Source organism: Trifolium pratense, linkage group LG7 (assembly GCF_020283565.1).
Source record: "Trifolium pratense cultivar HEN17-A07 linkage group LG7, ARS_RC_1.1, whole genome shotgun sequence".
Lineage (NCBI taxonomy): Eukaryota > Viridiplantae > Streptophyta > Magnoliopsida > Fabales > Fabaceae > Trifolium > Trifolium pratense.
The window spans coordinates 29,373,083-29,389,208 of record NC_060065.1 but is presented as its reverse complement, the minus strand read 5'-3'; the positions used below and the strand labels follow the sequence as shown (position 1 = coordinate 29,389,208).

Below are 16,126 nucleotides of genomic sequence, written 5' to 3'. Positions count from 1 at the left end.
GTGATGTGGATTAGGGTTAAGATGGATAGTAGGAGAACTATCTAGGAATTATATATATAGATTAGAACTTTTAAATTATCAATACCATGTCAAGATTATATTTGGTCAAAAAAATCTTGTTTTTTTTTTTTTAAAATACCAAGATAAAAAATTTAAGTTTTCTTTTGTAAAAAACATTGTACCAAAAAGTCAAAAAATACGTGTGAAGAGTCGCAGTTCGAACTATAATCATCATGTTTAACAAAATAATTTCAGTATTATATTTTTTTTTTGTCGTCTTAGATGAAGTGATAATCCAATTAAATTAAACTCACATGTAATTATTATATCCGGATCCGGCATTACAATTTTGACATTTTTGCCGGTTGAGCTATGACTTATGGAACTAATTTAAGTATTTTTTATCAGGTATAATTTGTGTACAAATGTTTTTATTTTATTATGACAAAGAGAAATACTTATCCCAAAAAGTATTTTCCGATACCTACCTTTCTTTCAATTTTAGATTATTTTTTCCATAAATTTTTGATGTTATAATATATAAGCAAAATATCAAATAATTCGATTTTCCAGTCGATTAATTCATGCTAAGCTGGGAGAAATAGAACAACTACACAACTTTTGACTATTGACTAGTTAAGTTAAGAAAGAAAAGTGATTCTAGAAAGGGATTAAGGATAAAAGCTAAGGTTGGTCCCACCAAGATCAAGGTGGTAATACTCTCCATAATCTCATTATTATTTTCTCATTTTATATTATTTTTGCTTTGTGTGAAATGAAATTTGCTTAATTTTCATCTAGGTATATATGATTCTGCTGACCTTATTGTATCTGAATTTGGGATACCCCATTTTGTTATTATCACCTTACTCTAACTATTATTATATGGTGAATTATAATTTTTAGTTTTGATTAATGGGTTGTGTTCAATTTTGATTCTTTATGCAGTTTTCTGGAGTGGGACATGAGTGCATTATAGTTCAATCATTTTCAGAACATAAAGAAAGAAAAACAAAAAGAGGGTCTGTAAAAACAGTTTCATTTATGTGGTCTTTAAGGAGTTGGTTTGGTTGTCCTGCATCCTCTGTACTCTCTCCAGTCAAACCTCGGCCGCTAAATTAATCTAATTTCCGTTAGGTTAATCCAGTGGTCGATGTTTGGTTGGAGTGGCTGCGGAGGATTGAAGTTGGTTGGATAAATAGTGCATGCTGTGAAACATGGAAACCGGACACTATATATGCGCCGACACTTTGAAACCGATAATAATTTGAGAAAATGACATAATTTAATGTGATCATATGTTGGTGTTGTGTCCTTGTCGAACACCACACATGTTTGACACTGGGACACGCCTAATCCGAGGAATGTCTGTGCTTCAAAGAGCACATGACGTTCTGCTGTAGAGGACTGAGTTCGGCCAATGTTTAGTGATGTTTTAGGGCCCTAATGTTTTTGATGAGTAACTTGCACGTTTTTTTATAGGAAAATGTTAGTGGTTAATTTCTTAGCAGCAGGGGACACCTGCACTTTTGTTTTGCTTTGCCTTAATCTAGTTTATTTCTAATAGAGATATTTGGATGGTTCGTGTATTCTATTTTTTCATCTTGTCATTCTTTTGCTAGCAGCGCGACAATGGAAGTTAAAGCGATGGAACCTCAGGACGGAGAAGAGATTCATAATTGTTTGATCAAGCTGGTGAACTTACGGTTCCCTACCTTTTGTTATTTTTCTAATTACTGTCTTCAAAATGCAGCATCAATACCGACTATGTTGATATTACATTACAGAGAAGTAATCCCAAAAGGCGAAGGGATAAGGTTTACATCGGCTGTGGAGCAGGATTTGGTGGTGACAGGCCTCTGGCTGCTCTTAAGTTGCTGCAAAGAGTCCAAGAACTAAATTATCTGGTCCTTGAATGCCTTGCGGAACGTACTCTAGCCGATCGCTATCAAGTTATGTTGTCTGGTGGTGATGGTTTTGATTCTCAAAGTAGGTGTTTATCCCGCTTATGTCTACAGGCCTATTTAAATTGCTTTCTTTGACCTTATCTACTGACATAGGTACTTGTGAGATTGTTTGGGAGAGCTTATGTAAACAGCTTATGACATGTCCATAAATTGTTTTCAGCTTAATTCCATAAGCTCTCCAGAATAGGTTATGAAAATAGCTCATAGCCTATATGAAAACAATTTGACATTATTTATCTTTTGTAATAGAAATAGCTTAATTAACTTGTTATATGATCTAAGCACTTATGTTATAAGCTCTTAATTAAGTTTTTTTTAATCCAAACAGTGATATCTGTTACCTATGCCTCAACTGAACCTTCTGTTGTTAGTTGTTACTATCAAATTCTGAAGTTGTTTTGAATATGTATATTTCACTTGTATCTTACGGTTCAATTCAAGATAGAAACTTAAATTCCTATATATTGGGAAAAAAATGTTTTTCTTCTCATTAGTTTTATTATTTGATACTGTAGCCATAAGGGTTGTACTGATGATTTGTTTCTTGCACGCATTTTTCTCATCTTAAGTTTCTGATTGTTGTAAAATTTTATTTGCAGTTTCTAACTGGATGAATGTGCTTCTGCCCGTGGCTTTGGAAAGAGGAACTTGCATAATTACCAATATGGGTGCTAGTAAGAATTTATAATGCTGCATTTAATGGATCATATAACAATTGTTGATCATCAAAAGATATTTTAAGTTTAGTGACACTCTTTGTAATGAGTCAGGTTTAAGCCAACCGACTATATGGTTTATTTCATTTGTTTTTCTAACTTTGTTCATTTTTCGTTTCTAAAAGTGGATCCTGTGGGTGCTCAACAGAAGGTCTTGGAAATAGCTACCACACTAGGGCTTGATGTTTCGGTCGCTGTTGCTCATGAGCTGTCTGTTACAAACTTAGGTATTTAGATTTCCATGTGAACTTTCCTTTCAACTTTTTATCGTCAAATTTTAATGCAATGCGTTTTGTTTTGACTAAAAAGAAATGTACTAAAAAGTTTCACATTATATCATATGATATATGACTTGAAATTGGGTTTATATGTGGTGGAAGACATCCTCGCCTTACAAGCCGATTTTGTCCGGTTGAACCTAATTCTAAGACAATGTTTCAATTGTTTTGAGTAGGCGGTCTGAATACAAACCAACTTCAGATTTTGTTTACTTGTATCTGAAATTTGTTTTCGCTTTATGTTACAAAGGCCCTTTTTTGTATTTTTTCAGGTTCAGGATTTTCACCTACACAAAGTTATATCATGGAGGGTGTAAGAATCTATTTTTATGTCTCTAGTAATTTTCCTTCAGTTGTCAAATTTTAGGACTACATTCGGATTTACTTATCGAACCAAGTCAATGAATGATTCTATTAAACTTTTGTTAATCTGTCAATAAAATATGCAAAATCTGATCAACTTTTGTTATTCATGTATGCTTTCTCTACTTTATTTTTTTGTTAAGCTGGATATGAAATTTGGCTGTAATATGCGAAGGGTATCAGCACCTACTTGGGAGCTGCTCCTATTGTTCACTGCCTTGAAAAGTACCAACCAAATGTTATAATTACATCAAGAATTGCCGATGCCGCTTTATTCTTAGCACCTATGGTATGAAATCTGATCTGCTCTTTACTTCATATTTTCCGTATTTTGCTTGCTTTTTTAAGTAACAGAAATTAGTTTTCATCTATAATACTATTTAGAAAAATATAGGATCATAAGAGGTGCAGTGTTTACTTTAGTTCTCGGCAACTTGATTATCTGTTGGAGAAAGTTCTGAATAAATGTTGATATACATGTAGGTTTATGAACTAGGTTGGAACTGGGACAAGTTAGAGCATCTAGCTCAAGGATCTCTGGCTGGCCATCTTCTAGAATGTGGTTGTCAACTCACAGGGGGATATTTCATGCATCCAGGTCTGTTAATATTGCATATGGTTTGAGTTGTAATAATATGAGTCGTGTGAAAGTGATGATGGCGCCTTAATCTCTGTCTTGTTTTTTTAGGAGACAAGTACCGAGATATGTCATTCCAGCAACTACTGGATTTATCACTTCCTTATGCCGAAGTCCGTTTCGATGGACAAGTTTGTGTAGCAAAGGCTGAAGGTAGTGGTGGAGTTTTGAATTTCAATACATGCGCTGAACAATTACTCTATGAGATTGGAGACCCCAGCGCTTATGTGACTCCTGATCTAGTAAGCTATATGTTAGTTATGAAGCACCGGACATCGATGATTTATGACCAAAGGGTAAAATATACAAATAAACTCATTGTGTTCTATAATAACAGGTCATCGACTTTCAGGATGTTTCCTTTCTTCCATTATCAAGCTGTAGAGTTCTCTGCCTTGGGGCAAAACCATCTACTATATCAGTACCTGATAAACTTTTACAGTTGGTTCCAAAGGTACATTTTTCAATCATTCTCTTCAGATTGCTAGTATCCATTTGTTTGTGATCACCTTGTATCCTTTTTATTACAGAAATGATATTTTGATACAATTGACAACAATATCGATAGTTAATGCAATTCAAATATGTGGTTAATTGTGTTCTCTGAATCATTAATGAATATGTCAAGGTCAACACATTAACCATCCAAGGAACATAATTAACCATGATTTTGTGGTGTTCAAATATGCATGATATTCATTAATCATCCAAATTTTATTCAAATATGCATGGATTTTAGGTAATAAAATAAACATGGTTTGTGTTCATATATTCACCTGAAAATTGTGGTGAATGGTTAACGAGACTGTGGATGGTTATGAGTTGCAACACCTTGTCATATTCATTCACGATCCACTGAACGTAATTAATCACATTTTAATTCCTTTAACCATTCCAATTTTTGTCGAAATTTGTGTCAAAATAATACAACTGTTTCTATTATTCCTACATTGGATTTCTTTTTAAGATTGATAACGATAGTATATGCCTTTGTTCATTTCCTCTGAATATTTCTCACAGGATTGTGGATGGAAAGGATGGGGAGAGATATCTTATGGAGGCTATGAATGCGTTGAACGTGCTAAAGCAGCTGAATATCTGGTAAGCTTTATATCCTAATAGCAACCGTTGTAGATTCATGTTCCTGCTTCGTTATTATTTTTTAAAATTTATATGATTCTAATGCTTGATAAGACTTCACATATCAACCTTATTACCAAGTAATATGTTATTCGTATGCTTTATTAGGTTAGATCATGGATGGAAGAAATATTTCCTGGTCTTAATCACCATATACTTTCTTATATAATTGGGTATGATAGCATCAAAGCTACTAGCAGCAATGGAAATGCTTCACCACAGAGAACTAGTGACGATATTAGGTTGCGCATGGATGGACTTTTTGAGCACAAGGAACATGCTGTCCAATTTACTAGAGAATTTACAGCATTGTATACAAATGGACCAGCTGGTGGTGGGGGTATCAGGTCAATGTCCTTCTAAATATAGTTATGAAAGTGTGTGATTAAAATCTTAATGGTTAATTGTTATCGGAAATCGATGAATGTTGATGAAATCATTAATCTAGGGTTAAGGGCCCGTTTGGATTAGCTTATTTTTGAGCTTATGAAAAATAGCTTATGCAAATAAATAAGCTTTTATGTTAATTCATAATTTCTCGCTAGTAAAAATTGTATCTTCATAAACTATTATCTCACAAACTTATAAATAATACATTAAAGCTTATTTATTTGTATAAGTTGTTTGCATAAGCTCAAAAGTAAGCTACAAAACACTCATCATCTAAGTTTTTTCCATACACAAATTTTCTCCTAAGTTTGGTCCTCAACTTATTTCATGTTAAGAGAATTTTTTTACAAGAGCTAAGTTTAGAAGATGGTATTGAATAGGGAACAAAAACATATATTACTCTAAACTCTTTTTTATTTGTGACAAATATTACCCTAAAATCTATTACTTGAGTTTTCACTTAATAGTGCTAGATCTCCACATTGCTCTGGATTATCAGATTCTGTACTGGTATTTAAATGGAAATGTTCTTGAAGGTTTCCCTTCAATTGTTATTTATAATAAACTTGATAATAGTTTCTTTGGAAACTGCAATTGCAAAAAGTGTTTCCACGAAAATATTGAAACTGTGTTGTTGAACTTTGCATGGCAAGTTATGTTCCACTAATTATATGCATATTACTTCTTCATTGCTATTGTAGATATTGTAATATTTGAAGGTCTCTATTACTCATGCAGAATGTTACTTAATGATATATTTTTTTGGTTTGAATGCAGTACTGGATATAAGAAAGAGATTCTTCTAGAAAAACATTTGGTACTCTCTTCTTCTCCTACCTCTCTTGGCCTGTTTCATACTTGCATTTGGACGATACTTTGTCCATCGAACTATATCAAAATCCAAAATTTTCAGTAAAAAAATTTAGAGCAATATTTGTTTTAATGGTATAGTGTTTGATGTTTTTTGTTAGTTACCTCAACTTTATGCCTTCTGCACCAATATTTTAACAACCGAATGGAAAATTGAATCAGTAAGAACCTTCTGGTCATGGTTTAATCGGTTCAACCACGGGTGAACTGGATGACATATTAATGAGTATTAAAAAGTATGTAAAATAAATAAATGCAAAAAATAAATCAGTTGAACATACGCGGCTTTACCGGTTCGCCTAATTAAATTTCGGTTCAGTTTGGTTCAACCAGACTGCGGTACAAATGAATTCAATTTCAAACCAGCCAGTGAATTTTCAAGTTCTCGGTTGAACCAGTTGTTTGGTCCGATTTTCAAAATATTGTTCTGAACTGTCGAAATCTGATAATTAACTTAAACAAACAATGAACCATGTGATTTCTTGACATACAAAATTTGTTTATGTTGCTTTATTAGTGATCTTGCTTCCAGTTTCATTACGGTGCAGTTAGATTCATGATAGCTAGCTTCTTTTTCAGGTTAAGCGTGAAGATGTTTTCTGGCGAATCGGGTTGAAGAGAAACACAAAAAGCCAGTCAAATGAAGCAGTTGATCATGAATACAAATACAATCTGAAGCACATACCGACATTGCAACCAAAGTCACAAGCCGAAACCGAAAAATCCTCCACGGAATTTGTTTCGCCTTGTAGAAGTAGCACTCCGGCTCCATCAGGTCAGAAGATTCAACTTTACAATGTAGCACATAGCAGAGCTGGAGATAAAGGAAATGACATAAATTTTTCTCTCATCCCACATTTTCCTCCTGATATTGAGAGGTTGAAACCATTTATCACATCTCAATGGATAAAATCGGTTGTTTCACCTCTTCTGGATTTGTCACCTTATTCTGATTTAGATGCAAGAGATCAAAGAGATAAATGGGTCAGTGAAAATGTTAAAGTGGAGATATATGAAGTTAAGGGAATCCAATCATTGAATATTGTTGTTAGGAACATCTTAGACGGCGGTGTCAACTGTTCGCGAAGAATTGATCGGCATGGAAAGACCATTTCGGATCTCATATTGTGCCAACAAGTTGTTTTACCTCCATGATGATGATTATGTCAATGTTTTAATGAGTTGCACCTTGTGTTATGGTGATTATGGAAATGAAATAAGAAATGAGCAATAAGCATGGCCAAGTTTGAATGAAAAAGAAGTATTTTGAAGCTTGGAACTGTTTTATTTGAAGTAGCTACCATAAACTTTCATATTATATAGTTAAGGTGTGAAATAATCATTGTGTTCTTTAGTATCGAACCAATAATGACAATCTATTATCTATTGTATTTGTAATTTTAACAAAAAATATATCAAGTGTTAGTGATTATAAGCTATTTTATCATAAACTACATTGAAAAACTTATAATAATACATAAAAATTGTGCCGTTTGCATAAGCTCAAAAGAAGAGGAAAAAAAGCAGGCCAAACAGTACCTTAGTCTATATATAAGTTAAATAGATGACTTAATTAGTAAAATGGTCCCTTAAAGATATTTTTGATTTCAGATTGGTCCCTTAAAGAAAAAAATGTCTGAATAGGTCCATTAAAGAAAAAAAGGTCTGAATAGGTTCCTTAAAGACATCTCTGTTAATCAGTTTGGTTCCTAAAAAAATGTCCGAATAGGACCAAACTGATTAACGAACATCTCTTTAAGGGACCTATTCGGATATTTTTTTCTTTAAGGGACCTATTCAGACCTTTTTTTCTTTAAGGGACCAATGTGAAACCAAAAATATCTTTAAGGGACCATTTTACTAATTAAGCCTAAATAGATCAAGTTCTATTAATTCATTTGTGACTTATAAAAAGTATGATGAAGTACTAGAACCTGAATACGTTAGACCACATATTATAAAAATCATTGTTCGCATTGGAATCATCAACATGTGAAGACATGGTGGATGGTATGCGGAGCAAACGTTGATGTCTTTCCATTTGAAGTTTTCTGATTTGTTTGACGGTTTCTTGATATCTTTGCCAATGTGCTCCATGAGGTGTACCTATAAAATATTGCTTTTGAAGTTCTGCAAGTTGCTCAAACTTTTTAATTTGTTCATCTAAATCACCAACATATACACGATTTAATTTTCCTAGCACATCCATTGCAATCTCTTCAACAATTTCAGATTCCAACCTATAGATCACAAATATAATGAACATATATTGATGATCAGTAATAATATATTAAAATAGTAATTTTATATGGCCGGTCTGATTTGTTTTAAAATAAAAAAAATACTGAGCCGTCCGATCCTTTGATTTCCCGAATGTGTGAGTGTGAGGGAACCCTAATCTATTATGAAATAGATTTAACGCAGTAACTGCTAGCGATCCTCCAATCAAAATTTAGTGTTTGAGATTGAAATTGTGAAATATTGATTAAATTATACTAGATTAATCAAGGTTGCAAATCTCTTCGAACTTAACAAAAGTTTTTGGTTCGATCCTGACTTTGGCATACAACAATCTTAAAATCATTTGCCACTTATTTATGTCCCACAAGGCTTCAGCGATTAGTCACTACAGTTGCACGCAGATGATATCCGGTTTATGCCAAAACGAATATACATAAAACAAATTTTAGACCGAGTATATCAATTTACTTTTTGACCGAATTTTACATATATTTAAGATTGGAGTAGTACCTGTCAACAGAGCAATCCCATCCAGAGAGATTGGTTGCTTCTCTCAACGCATCTCTCCATTTTTGTACCTTATTTGGCCTATCAAAAAACCTCACTTGATGTCCATTGAATGCACTTTCAAAGGTTCCTGTTTGATTCCTCACATGTGTAGGTTCTATATCATAAAATATAGGCACTACAATTTGACCCCTATGTTTTTTACAATCAACTATTTTTTTAACTTCATCTAAACACCATTTAGATGTTGCAAAGTTCTTTGAGAACACAATCACTGAAAGCTTTGAATCTTCAATAGCTCTTAGAAGTGTCCCTGAAATTTCATCCCCTCTTTCAAGGTTGTAGTCTATGAAAGTTGCTATCTCTACCCTTTTTAAAGCAGCATGAAGATGGCTAGTGAAAGTTTTTCTTGTGTCCTCTCCTCTAAAACTAAGAAACACTTCATGTTTTTCTTGAGAATTATTAGAAGATGATGATGAAGATGATGCCATTCTTTAATATTATGCTGAAAAGAGAATGGTGATATAAACCTTCATAAGCGTACACAAGTATTATATATAGAAGTTTTCTCTCCCGACCCCGCCTTTCTTTTATACCCCAAAAATCTCATTTTGCTCCTTGTGGTTTGAAAAAATTTGGCCAACTTATTTCGGTTTCTACGAACCGAAATTTTTAAACATGGAAAAAAATTCGGTTTATATAAACCAAAATAACATAAATTTACCCCCCAAAAAGAAGAAAGATTTATGTGAAAATTCGTGTAGAGCTACCTGTTGTGATAAATTTAGCATATCTCTCTGAATATAAGTCGTATGCTAATGATTTTTAATCTAGTGTAAAAAAGACAATATTTACTACAAGATTGACACCGGAATTGTTAAATTTCATGAAGTATAGTATGATAAAATCTACCTACAAGTTTGAGAAAAGTTTATGCAAAATGTTGTAGAGATACCTGTTGTGATAAATTTAGCATATCTCTCTGAATATAAGTCGTATGCTAATGATTTTTAATCTAGTGTAAAGAAGACAATATTTACTACAGGATTGACACCGGAATTGTTAAATTTCATTAAGTATAGTATGAGAAAATCAACCTACAAGTTTGAGAAAAGTTTCTGCTCTGTTTCTGTACCAGTACCCATTATTTAGTCAAACTGGACCAATTGGAAAATTAACCCTCAAAACAAAAATTATATTTGTATTCTTGACACCCTAAGCTTTCTGACGAGTGATCGTTTACTCAAATCGGACATCGTTTAGTATTTCAAATAAATTGTGGAAGTTGAGGGTCTCATATGCAGAATTTATGCAGGAAATCTGGAAACAAAATTTGGAACACAATTTAGCATGACAAAAAAATTCGGTTCGTATAAACCGCAGTACCCCAAGGCAAAAATGAAAATTCAGGGGTAGAAAAGAAATGCGGGGGTCGAGAGAGAAAACTTCTTATATATAATTAATGTTATTATATATTTTGTGTGTAATAGTAATATTTTATTTAAATTTTACATGTAATAAGATAAAAATTTAACTAACAAGTGGTAAAGATTTTAGTCGTATTAAGTGGTAAAGATTTTAGTCGTATTAAGCATGTAGTTAGATGTTCGATTTTTAATTAATGTGTATGAAAAATTCAATTGAGAGAAAAAACATATATTTTGTGTGTCCCACAAATTTCCAGATCGATTAAAATTAGTCATCATTTTTTTGGTAAGTAAAATTATTCATCATTAACAAAAGTAAAAACTTCGAATCAATATCATAATAACCAAAAAATAATTAGGACATAAAATATTAATTTGACGTGGATGGCTTTGTCTTCGTTCCTTTGTTTTAGATAACAGATTTTTTATTTATTTAATTTTGTTAAAGGAGTAAAATGTTTAATGTCATTTGTTACATTCTATGCGGGATAAACTTTGGAATCTACATATTCCTCCTAAGCAAAAAAACCTTCTTTGGCGTATACTCACAAGACAATGCCGGGAGGGTAAACAGTCAAAAAAAGTAATTGACTTAAAAGATACACAGATTCTGTTTGACCACTACACGTATGTTAATGCACAATTTTGATCACTAATATCTGTAATTGTCTATTAGTAAAAATTATAAAAACTTAATATTTTGAAAATACTCATCAAAACAAATTGAACAAGATCTTATATGCTAATATTTACATTTATATATTATTAAAAAAATACGGTCAAAACAAGGTAAATGAATAGTATATTTTTGTCAAACAGGATCTTATAATTAGGGACAGAGGTCGTATTAATTTTTTGGATGATTGTAATTCCTCATTATTATTATTCGTCATATCATATTTTGTGTGTCCCACAAATTTTCAGATCGACTAAAATTAATCATCATTTTTTGGTAAGTAAAATTATTCATCATTAACAAAAGTAAAAACTTCGAATCAATATCATAATAACCAAAAAAAATAATTAGGACATAAAATATTAATTTGACGTGGATGGCTTTGTCTTCGTTCCTTTGTTTTAGATAACAGATTTTTTATTTATTTATTTTTGTTAAAGGAGTAAAATGTTTAATGTCATTTGTTACATTGCGGGATAAACTTTGGAATCTACATATTCCTCCTAAGCAAAAAAACCTTCTTTGGCGTATACTCACAAGGCAATGCCGGGAGGGTAAACAGTCAAAAAAGTAATTGACTTAAAAGATAATGCATTACCTCTGTCCCTAATTATAAGATTCTGTTTGACCACTACACGTATGTCAATGTACAATTTTGATTACTAATATCTGTAATTGTCTATTAGTAAAAATTATAAAAACTTAATATTTTGAAAATATTCATCAAAACAAATTGAACAAGATCTTATATGCTAATATTTACATTTATATATTATTAAAAAAATACGGTCAAAACAAGGTAAATAAATAGTATATTTTTGTCAAACAGGATCTTATAATTAGGGACAGAGGTCATATTAATTTTTTGGATGATTGTAATTCCTCATTATTATTATTCGTCATATCATATTTGTCTTTTTTTAATGCTACTACGACTCTTTGTTAAAAGTGTCGACCCTATACTCACTTTAAATACAAGATTTTTTTACAAATATTCGTACTAGATTCAAAACTTTTATTTTTACTGTATTAAACTGTATTAAACTGTATTAAGTATCATTGCATCTGTAACCAAAAAAAAAAAAAAATCATTGCATCAACTCCTTCTATTCATATCCAAATCAATTATCTTTATACCAAAGTTTTTATTTAATACTTAGATACAATAATACGTACGCGTAAAGAATAAGAAGCGGCTTGCAAAAATAATTTTTCTTTTTTGGTTAAATGTACCCCTAATTTTTTATGGTGGGGCTTAAATTTTGAACATACTTTTTATGACCTAAGACAGACACCCTTTTCGCCTGCCTAGATACGACCCTATCCAGTAATAAGAAATACAAAGGTGTTACATGATATTAATATACATGTCCAAGAGTACCAATACCCCAATATCCATCACCAGCATACTCAAAAACCCTATTGTTGGGGACGCCTTGTTGGGGATTAGGGCTGATCCTAAAATAGGATGACTAAAGCTTTGGAGTTTCGGCGACCAAAGTTATCAAGGGTTCAAAGATGCTACTTTGGCTGAAGCGATGGGTTTGGTTCACTTCATAATGTACTTCCAAAGGTTTCGATTTAAAGAGTCTGACATCTCTTTGTATTTATTTTATTTTATATTTGTATATGATTACGTTTCAAAATAAATATTTGTGTATGATTAAGGTATTTTAACTTAAAGAGAATAAATATTTTCTTTCAAATACATGTTTTTTTTCAATTTATTATAACAGTCGGTAAATGTATTAGTACATTTTTTCGATAGATATATGAAATGACAATAATCATTAAAAATTCACACATGTAAATGAAAGAGTAAAGATTTGAACTCTGGTTACGGCACCTGACCTAACATATAGATAAATGAAAGAGCCATTTTTTTTGCATTTTTGTGCGTTAAACTAGAATTTGTGGATGTATTATATTATTTTATTTCTTCAAATACATATGCTTTCTTTAATTGCATTTTTTTCTTTTCAAGATCACATTTCTATTCTCTTTTAATATTAGCTAAGAATTTACAAATATACCCTTAACCCTTTTTCAAAGACCCTTTAAAACAAGGGGTCACAAAGCCAGTGGACGAACTGTTGTTTAACTCATGGTTGGGGCATAGAGTTTTTATAGATTTTGTCTATTAATAGAATTTCAAAACTAAAACATGTTAAAATACAATCACAAAAATTATAAAATTCTAAAAAGGATGAATATTTTTAGCAAAAAAAAAAATGGATAATGAATTTTTTCATAATAAAAATAATGACTAATAAATTTGGACTCTACCCATCAAACATATTAATCTTTGACTTGTCAATTATTATGAAATCAAACTAAAACTACTACCATTAACTATTTTGGTACTTTTTTTTTTTTTTTACCAAAATAGCAAATGACAAAAAAGAAAAAGATGGAATTAGTTATTTTTGTCACATACATCTCAAAATATACCTCATTGAAATAATCAAACAAACAACCTGTTTTCACTCTAATCAAATAAATTATATCCACAAATCACAAGAATATTTTTTTCCATTTTTGCTTCAAATTATTTTTAGGTCTCCACTCACTTCTCTCAACCATTTACTTCACAATATCAACTCTATTATAAGTTGATCTAATTAAGTTACTTTTGATCAAACAAACACAAGACTTTGTTTCAAATCCCCCCATTTGTCTGAGGTTTGTACTCTCATTGAAATTTTTATCTTTGATCCTCAGACATTCAAAGACAAAAAAAAGTTCCTTAAAAGAAACATTCACAAGAAACAAAGATTATCTTGTGTGGAAAATTAATTAAGGGGAAGAAAACAACATGTCTTTCACCGGAACTCTTGACAAATGCAAGGCTTGTGACAAGACTGTTTATGTGGTTGATTTGTTAACTCTTGAAAATATACCATATCATAAACAATGCTTCAAATGCAGTCATTGCAAGGGATGTCTTACGGTATGTTTCATGTCTTGTTGTTAAAATCTTCATATGTTTCTTTTGATGTTTCATATTTTATTACTATATACACCCCCCCCCCCTACACCAAATATAAAACAACAATATCATACTCATACAAATTTTTTTGATCCTTTATTACATTTTTTATAAGCAATTTTTTTATTAAGGTGTATAAAGGGTATTTCAACCCTACTTACATTCAACCAACAAAATTCAAACCCAATATCATAGTTGACGACAACTACCCACCTTCTATGAATGATTGCAGAGCTCGCGTCAAATCATGTGCTCGAAAGTTGAATAAAGCTCAATATAAACATTAATTTAGAATGCATATTGCATATTTATTTCAAAACCATTTTGAATACATAATAAAAGTGGCATGCATAAAATTACTAACTAAAATGTTGATCCAGATGAGTACATATTCTTCCATGGATGGAATTCTCTATTGCAAGACACATTTTGAACAGCTATTCAAGGAATCTGGCAATTTTAGCAAGAACTTCGGTATGATTAAATCAATAATTTTTTTTCCCTTTCCTTATTCAACCTTAAAAAGCACAAATGGATACACATGTCACTTTCATTTTTTATTTGGCTAATTAAGCTATTTTTTTTCTTGACTTGAAATATTGCAGCAAAGTCTTCTGACAAGCAAAATGACCTGGTATGTTCCATATCTTATCTTTATGTTTTGTGCAATTTTATATATTAGTTTTACTTAAAGCTCCCTCTAATATGTCAAATTTATTGATCATCAACAGAATAGGACACCAAGTAGACTATCTTCCATGTTCAGCGGTACCCTCGACAAATGCGCGACTTGCTCTAAAACCGTCTACCCACTCGAAAAGGTTTGTCTCAATCCTTGATTTTGTGAAAAATTGCAATCAAATGCTCACGATTAGAGCCACAATTTAAAACTATGCTTTTAACCAATATTATTAATTAAATAGCAGCTATAGCGTATTTTGACCAGCCACTATTGTTCTGTGATACGTTATTTAATACAAAATATTATCAAATAGCGGCTATAGTGGTACTATAGCATTATTTCATAGCGGAATTGTAACAAAAGTACTTTTATCAACATCAAAGTTGAAGTTGAAAACTATGTTTTTCGTATCGGTTTACTTTTGAATCGGGGTAGCGAGCTATTCTAACGCTTTTTTTTTTTGGTTGGTTTTATTAAAAATATATATAGGTGACAATGGAAGGTGAATGCTACCACAAAAATTGCTTTAGGTGTGCTCATGCAGGGTGCCCTCTCACACATTCAAACTATGCTGCACTTGATGGTGTCCTCTACTGTAGGGTCCATTTTGCACAACTTTTCATGGAGAAAGGTAACTATAGCCATGTACTCAAATCTGCACACAAGAGGAATGGTTCTTCTCCACTTTCTGAAACAACACTTGAAGTTGTTGAAGAGCCTTCACAACCAGCAGAAGCTGATGAAGCACCTGAAGACCAACCAGCTGAAGAAACCTCTTGAATGAAACAGTAAAAAAAAAAAAAAAAAACCTTGCTCTGTTTGATTTGGAGCAAGGTTTTTTTTTTTTAAGTCGAAGTTTACTGTTAATTTAATTATTTGTTCAAAAGTTGTTTTTTGGGTTTAATTTGTAAGCTACAACATGAGAGTTTGTTTGTGATCAAAAGTTCCAAACAAATTTATTTGAGCAATACAATATATTCTTTCATTCAAATTTTTATTTTATCCTACAAAGTGGTAACTTTGCCCAATAAGTGCCAATTTTGCACAAATTAGTTCATGATATGTTTTAGCAAATATGTAATGAAAATGTTATTAATGTCTACCAATAAACAAAGTAAAAATGTTATTTTGTCCATATTAAAAATTATGTGTCTTACTTTAAAAATTGAAATATCTTTTTGTTTTTTAAATGTAACATAAATTTTTGCTAGTTACCAAATGAGATTTTAATATGAAAAGTAAA

General features: G+C 31.6%; 3 protein-coding genes across 8 annotated transcripts; 2 read left to right on the top strand and 1 right to left on the bottom strand.

The window, feature by feature from the left end:
- Window positions 1-433: 433 nt before the first annotated feature.
- On the top strand, window positions 434-7,655 carry LOC123894389. Of its 6 annotated transcripts, XM_045944380.1 has the most exons (15): window positions 434-710; window positions 949-1,022; window positions 1,626-1,695; window positions 1,788-1,989; window positions 2,567-2,641; window positions 2,809-2,910; window positions 3,234-3,274; window positions 3,500-3,613; window positions 3,808-3,922; window positions 4,013-4,203; window positions 4,299-4,415; window positions 4,982-5,062; window positions 5,210-5,448; window positions 6,269-6,308; window positions 6,941-7,655. In XM_045944380.1, exons 3-15 carry the CDS (start codon window positions 1,633-1,635, stop codon window positions 7,514-7,516), a joined length of 1,956 nt encoding a protein of 651 aa, XP_045800336.1. In that variant the 5' UTR covers window positions 434-710; window positions 949-1,022; window positions 1,626-1,632; the 3' UTR covers window positions 7,517-7,655. The 6 variants fall into 6 exon arrangements, with proteins under 6 accessions (XP_045800336.1, XP_045800340.1, XP_045800339.1 ...); XM_045944384.1 differs by lacking the exon at window positions 949-1,022 and having other exon boundaries at window positions 474-713; window positions 1,623-1,695; XM_045944383.1 differs by lacking the exon at window positions 949-1,022 and having other exon boundaries at window positions 475-689.
- A 633-nt stretch (window positions 7,656-8,288) lies between these two features.
- Window positions 8,289-9,600, bottom strand: LOC123896208 (TMV resistance protein N-like). Its single transcript, XM_045946625.1, has 2 exons — window positions 9,113-9,600; window positions 8,289-8,601 (listed from the first exon to the last, which is right to left on the bottom strand). Exons 1-2 carry the CDS (start codon window positions 9,598-9,600, stop codon window positions 8,289-8,291), a joined length of 801 nt encoding a protein of 266 aa, XP_045802581.1.
- A 4,246-nt stretch (window positions 9,601-13,846) lies between these two features.
- Window positions 13,847-15,667, top strand: LOC123894388 (LIM domain-containing protein PLIM2c-like). Its single transcript, XM_045944378.1, has 5 exons — window positions 13,847-14,162; window positions 14,582-14,675; window positions 14,807-14,835; window positions 14,933-15,022; window positions 15,373-15,667. Exons 1-5 carry the CDS (start codon window positions 14,028-14,030, stop codon window positions 15,661-15,663), a joined length of 639 nt encoding a protein of 212 aa, XP_045800334.1. The 5' UTR covers window positions 13,847-14,027; the 3' UTR covers window positions 15,664-15,667.
- The last annotated feature ends 459 nt before the right edge of the window (window positions 15,668-16,126 follow it).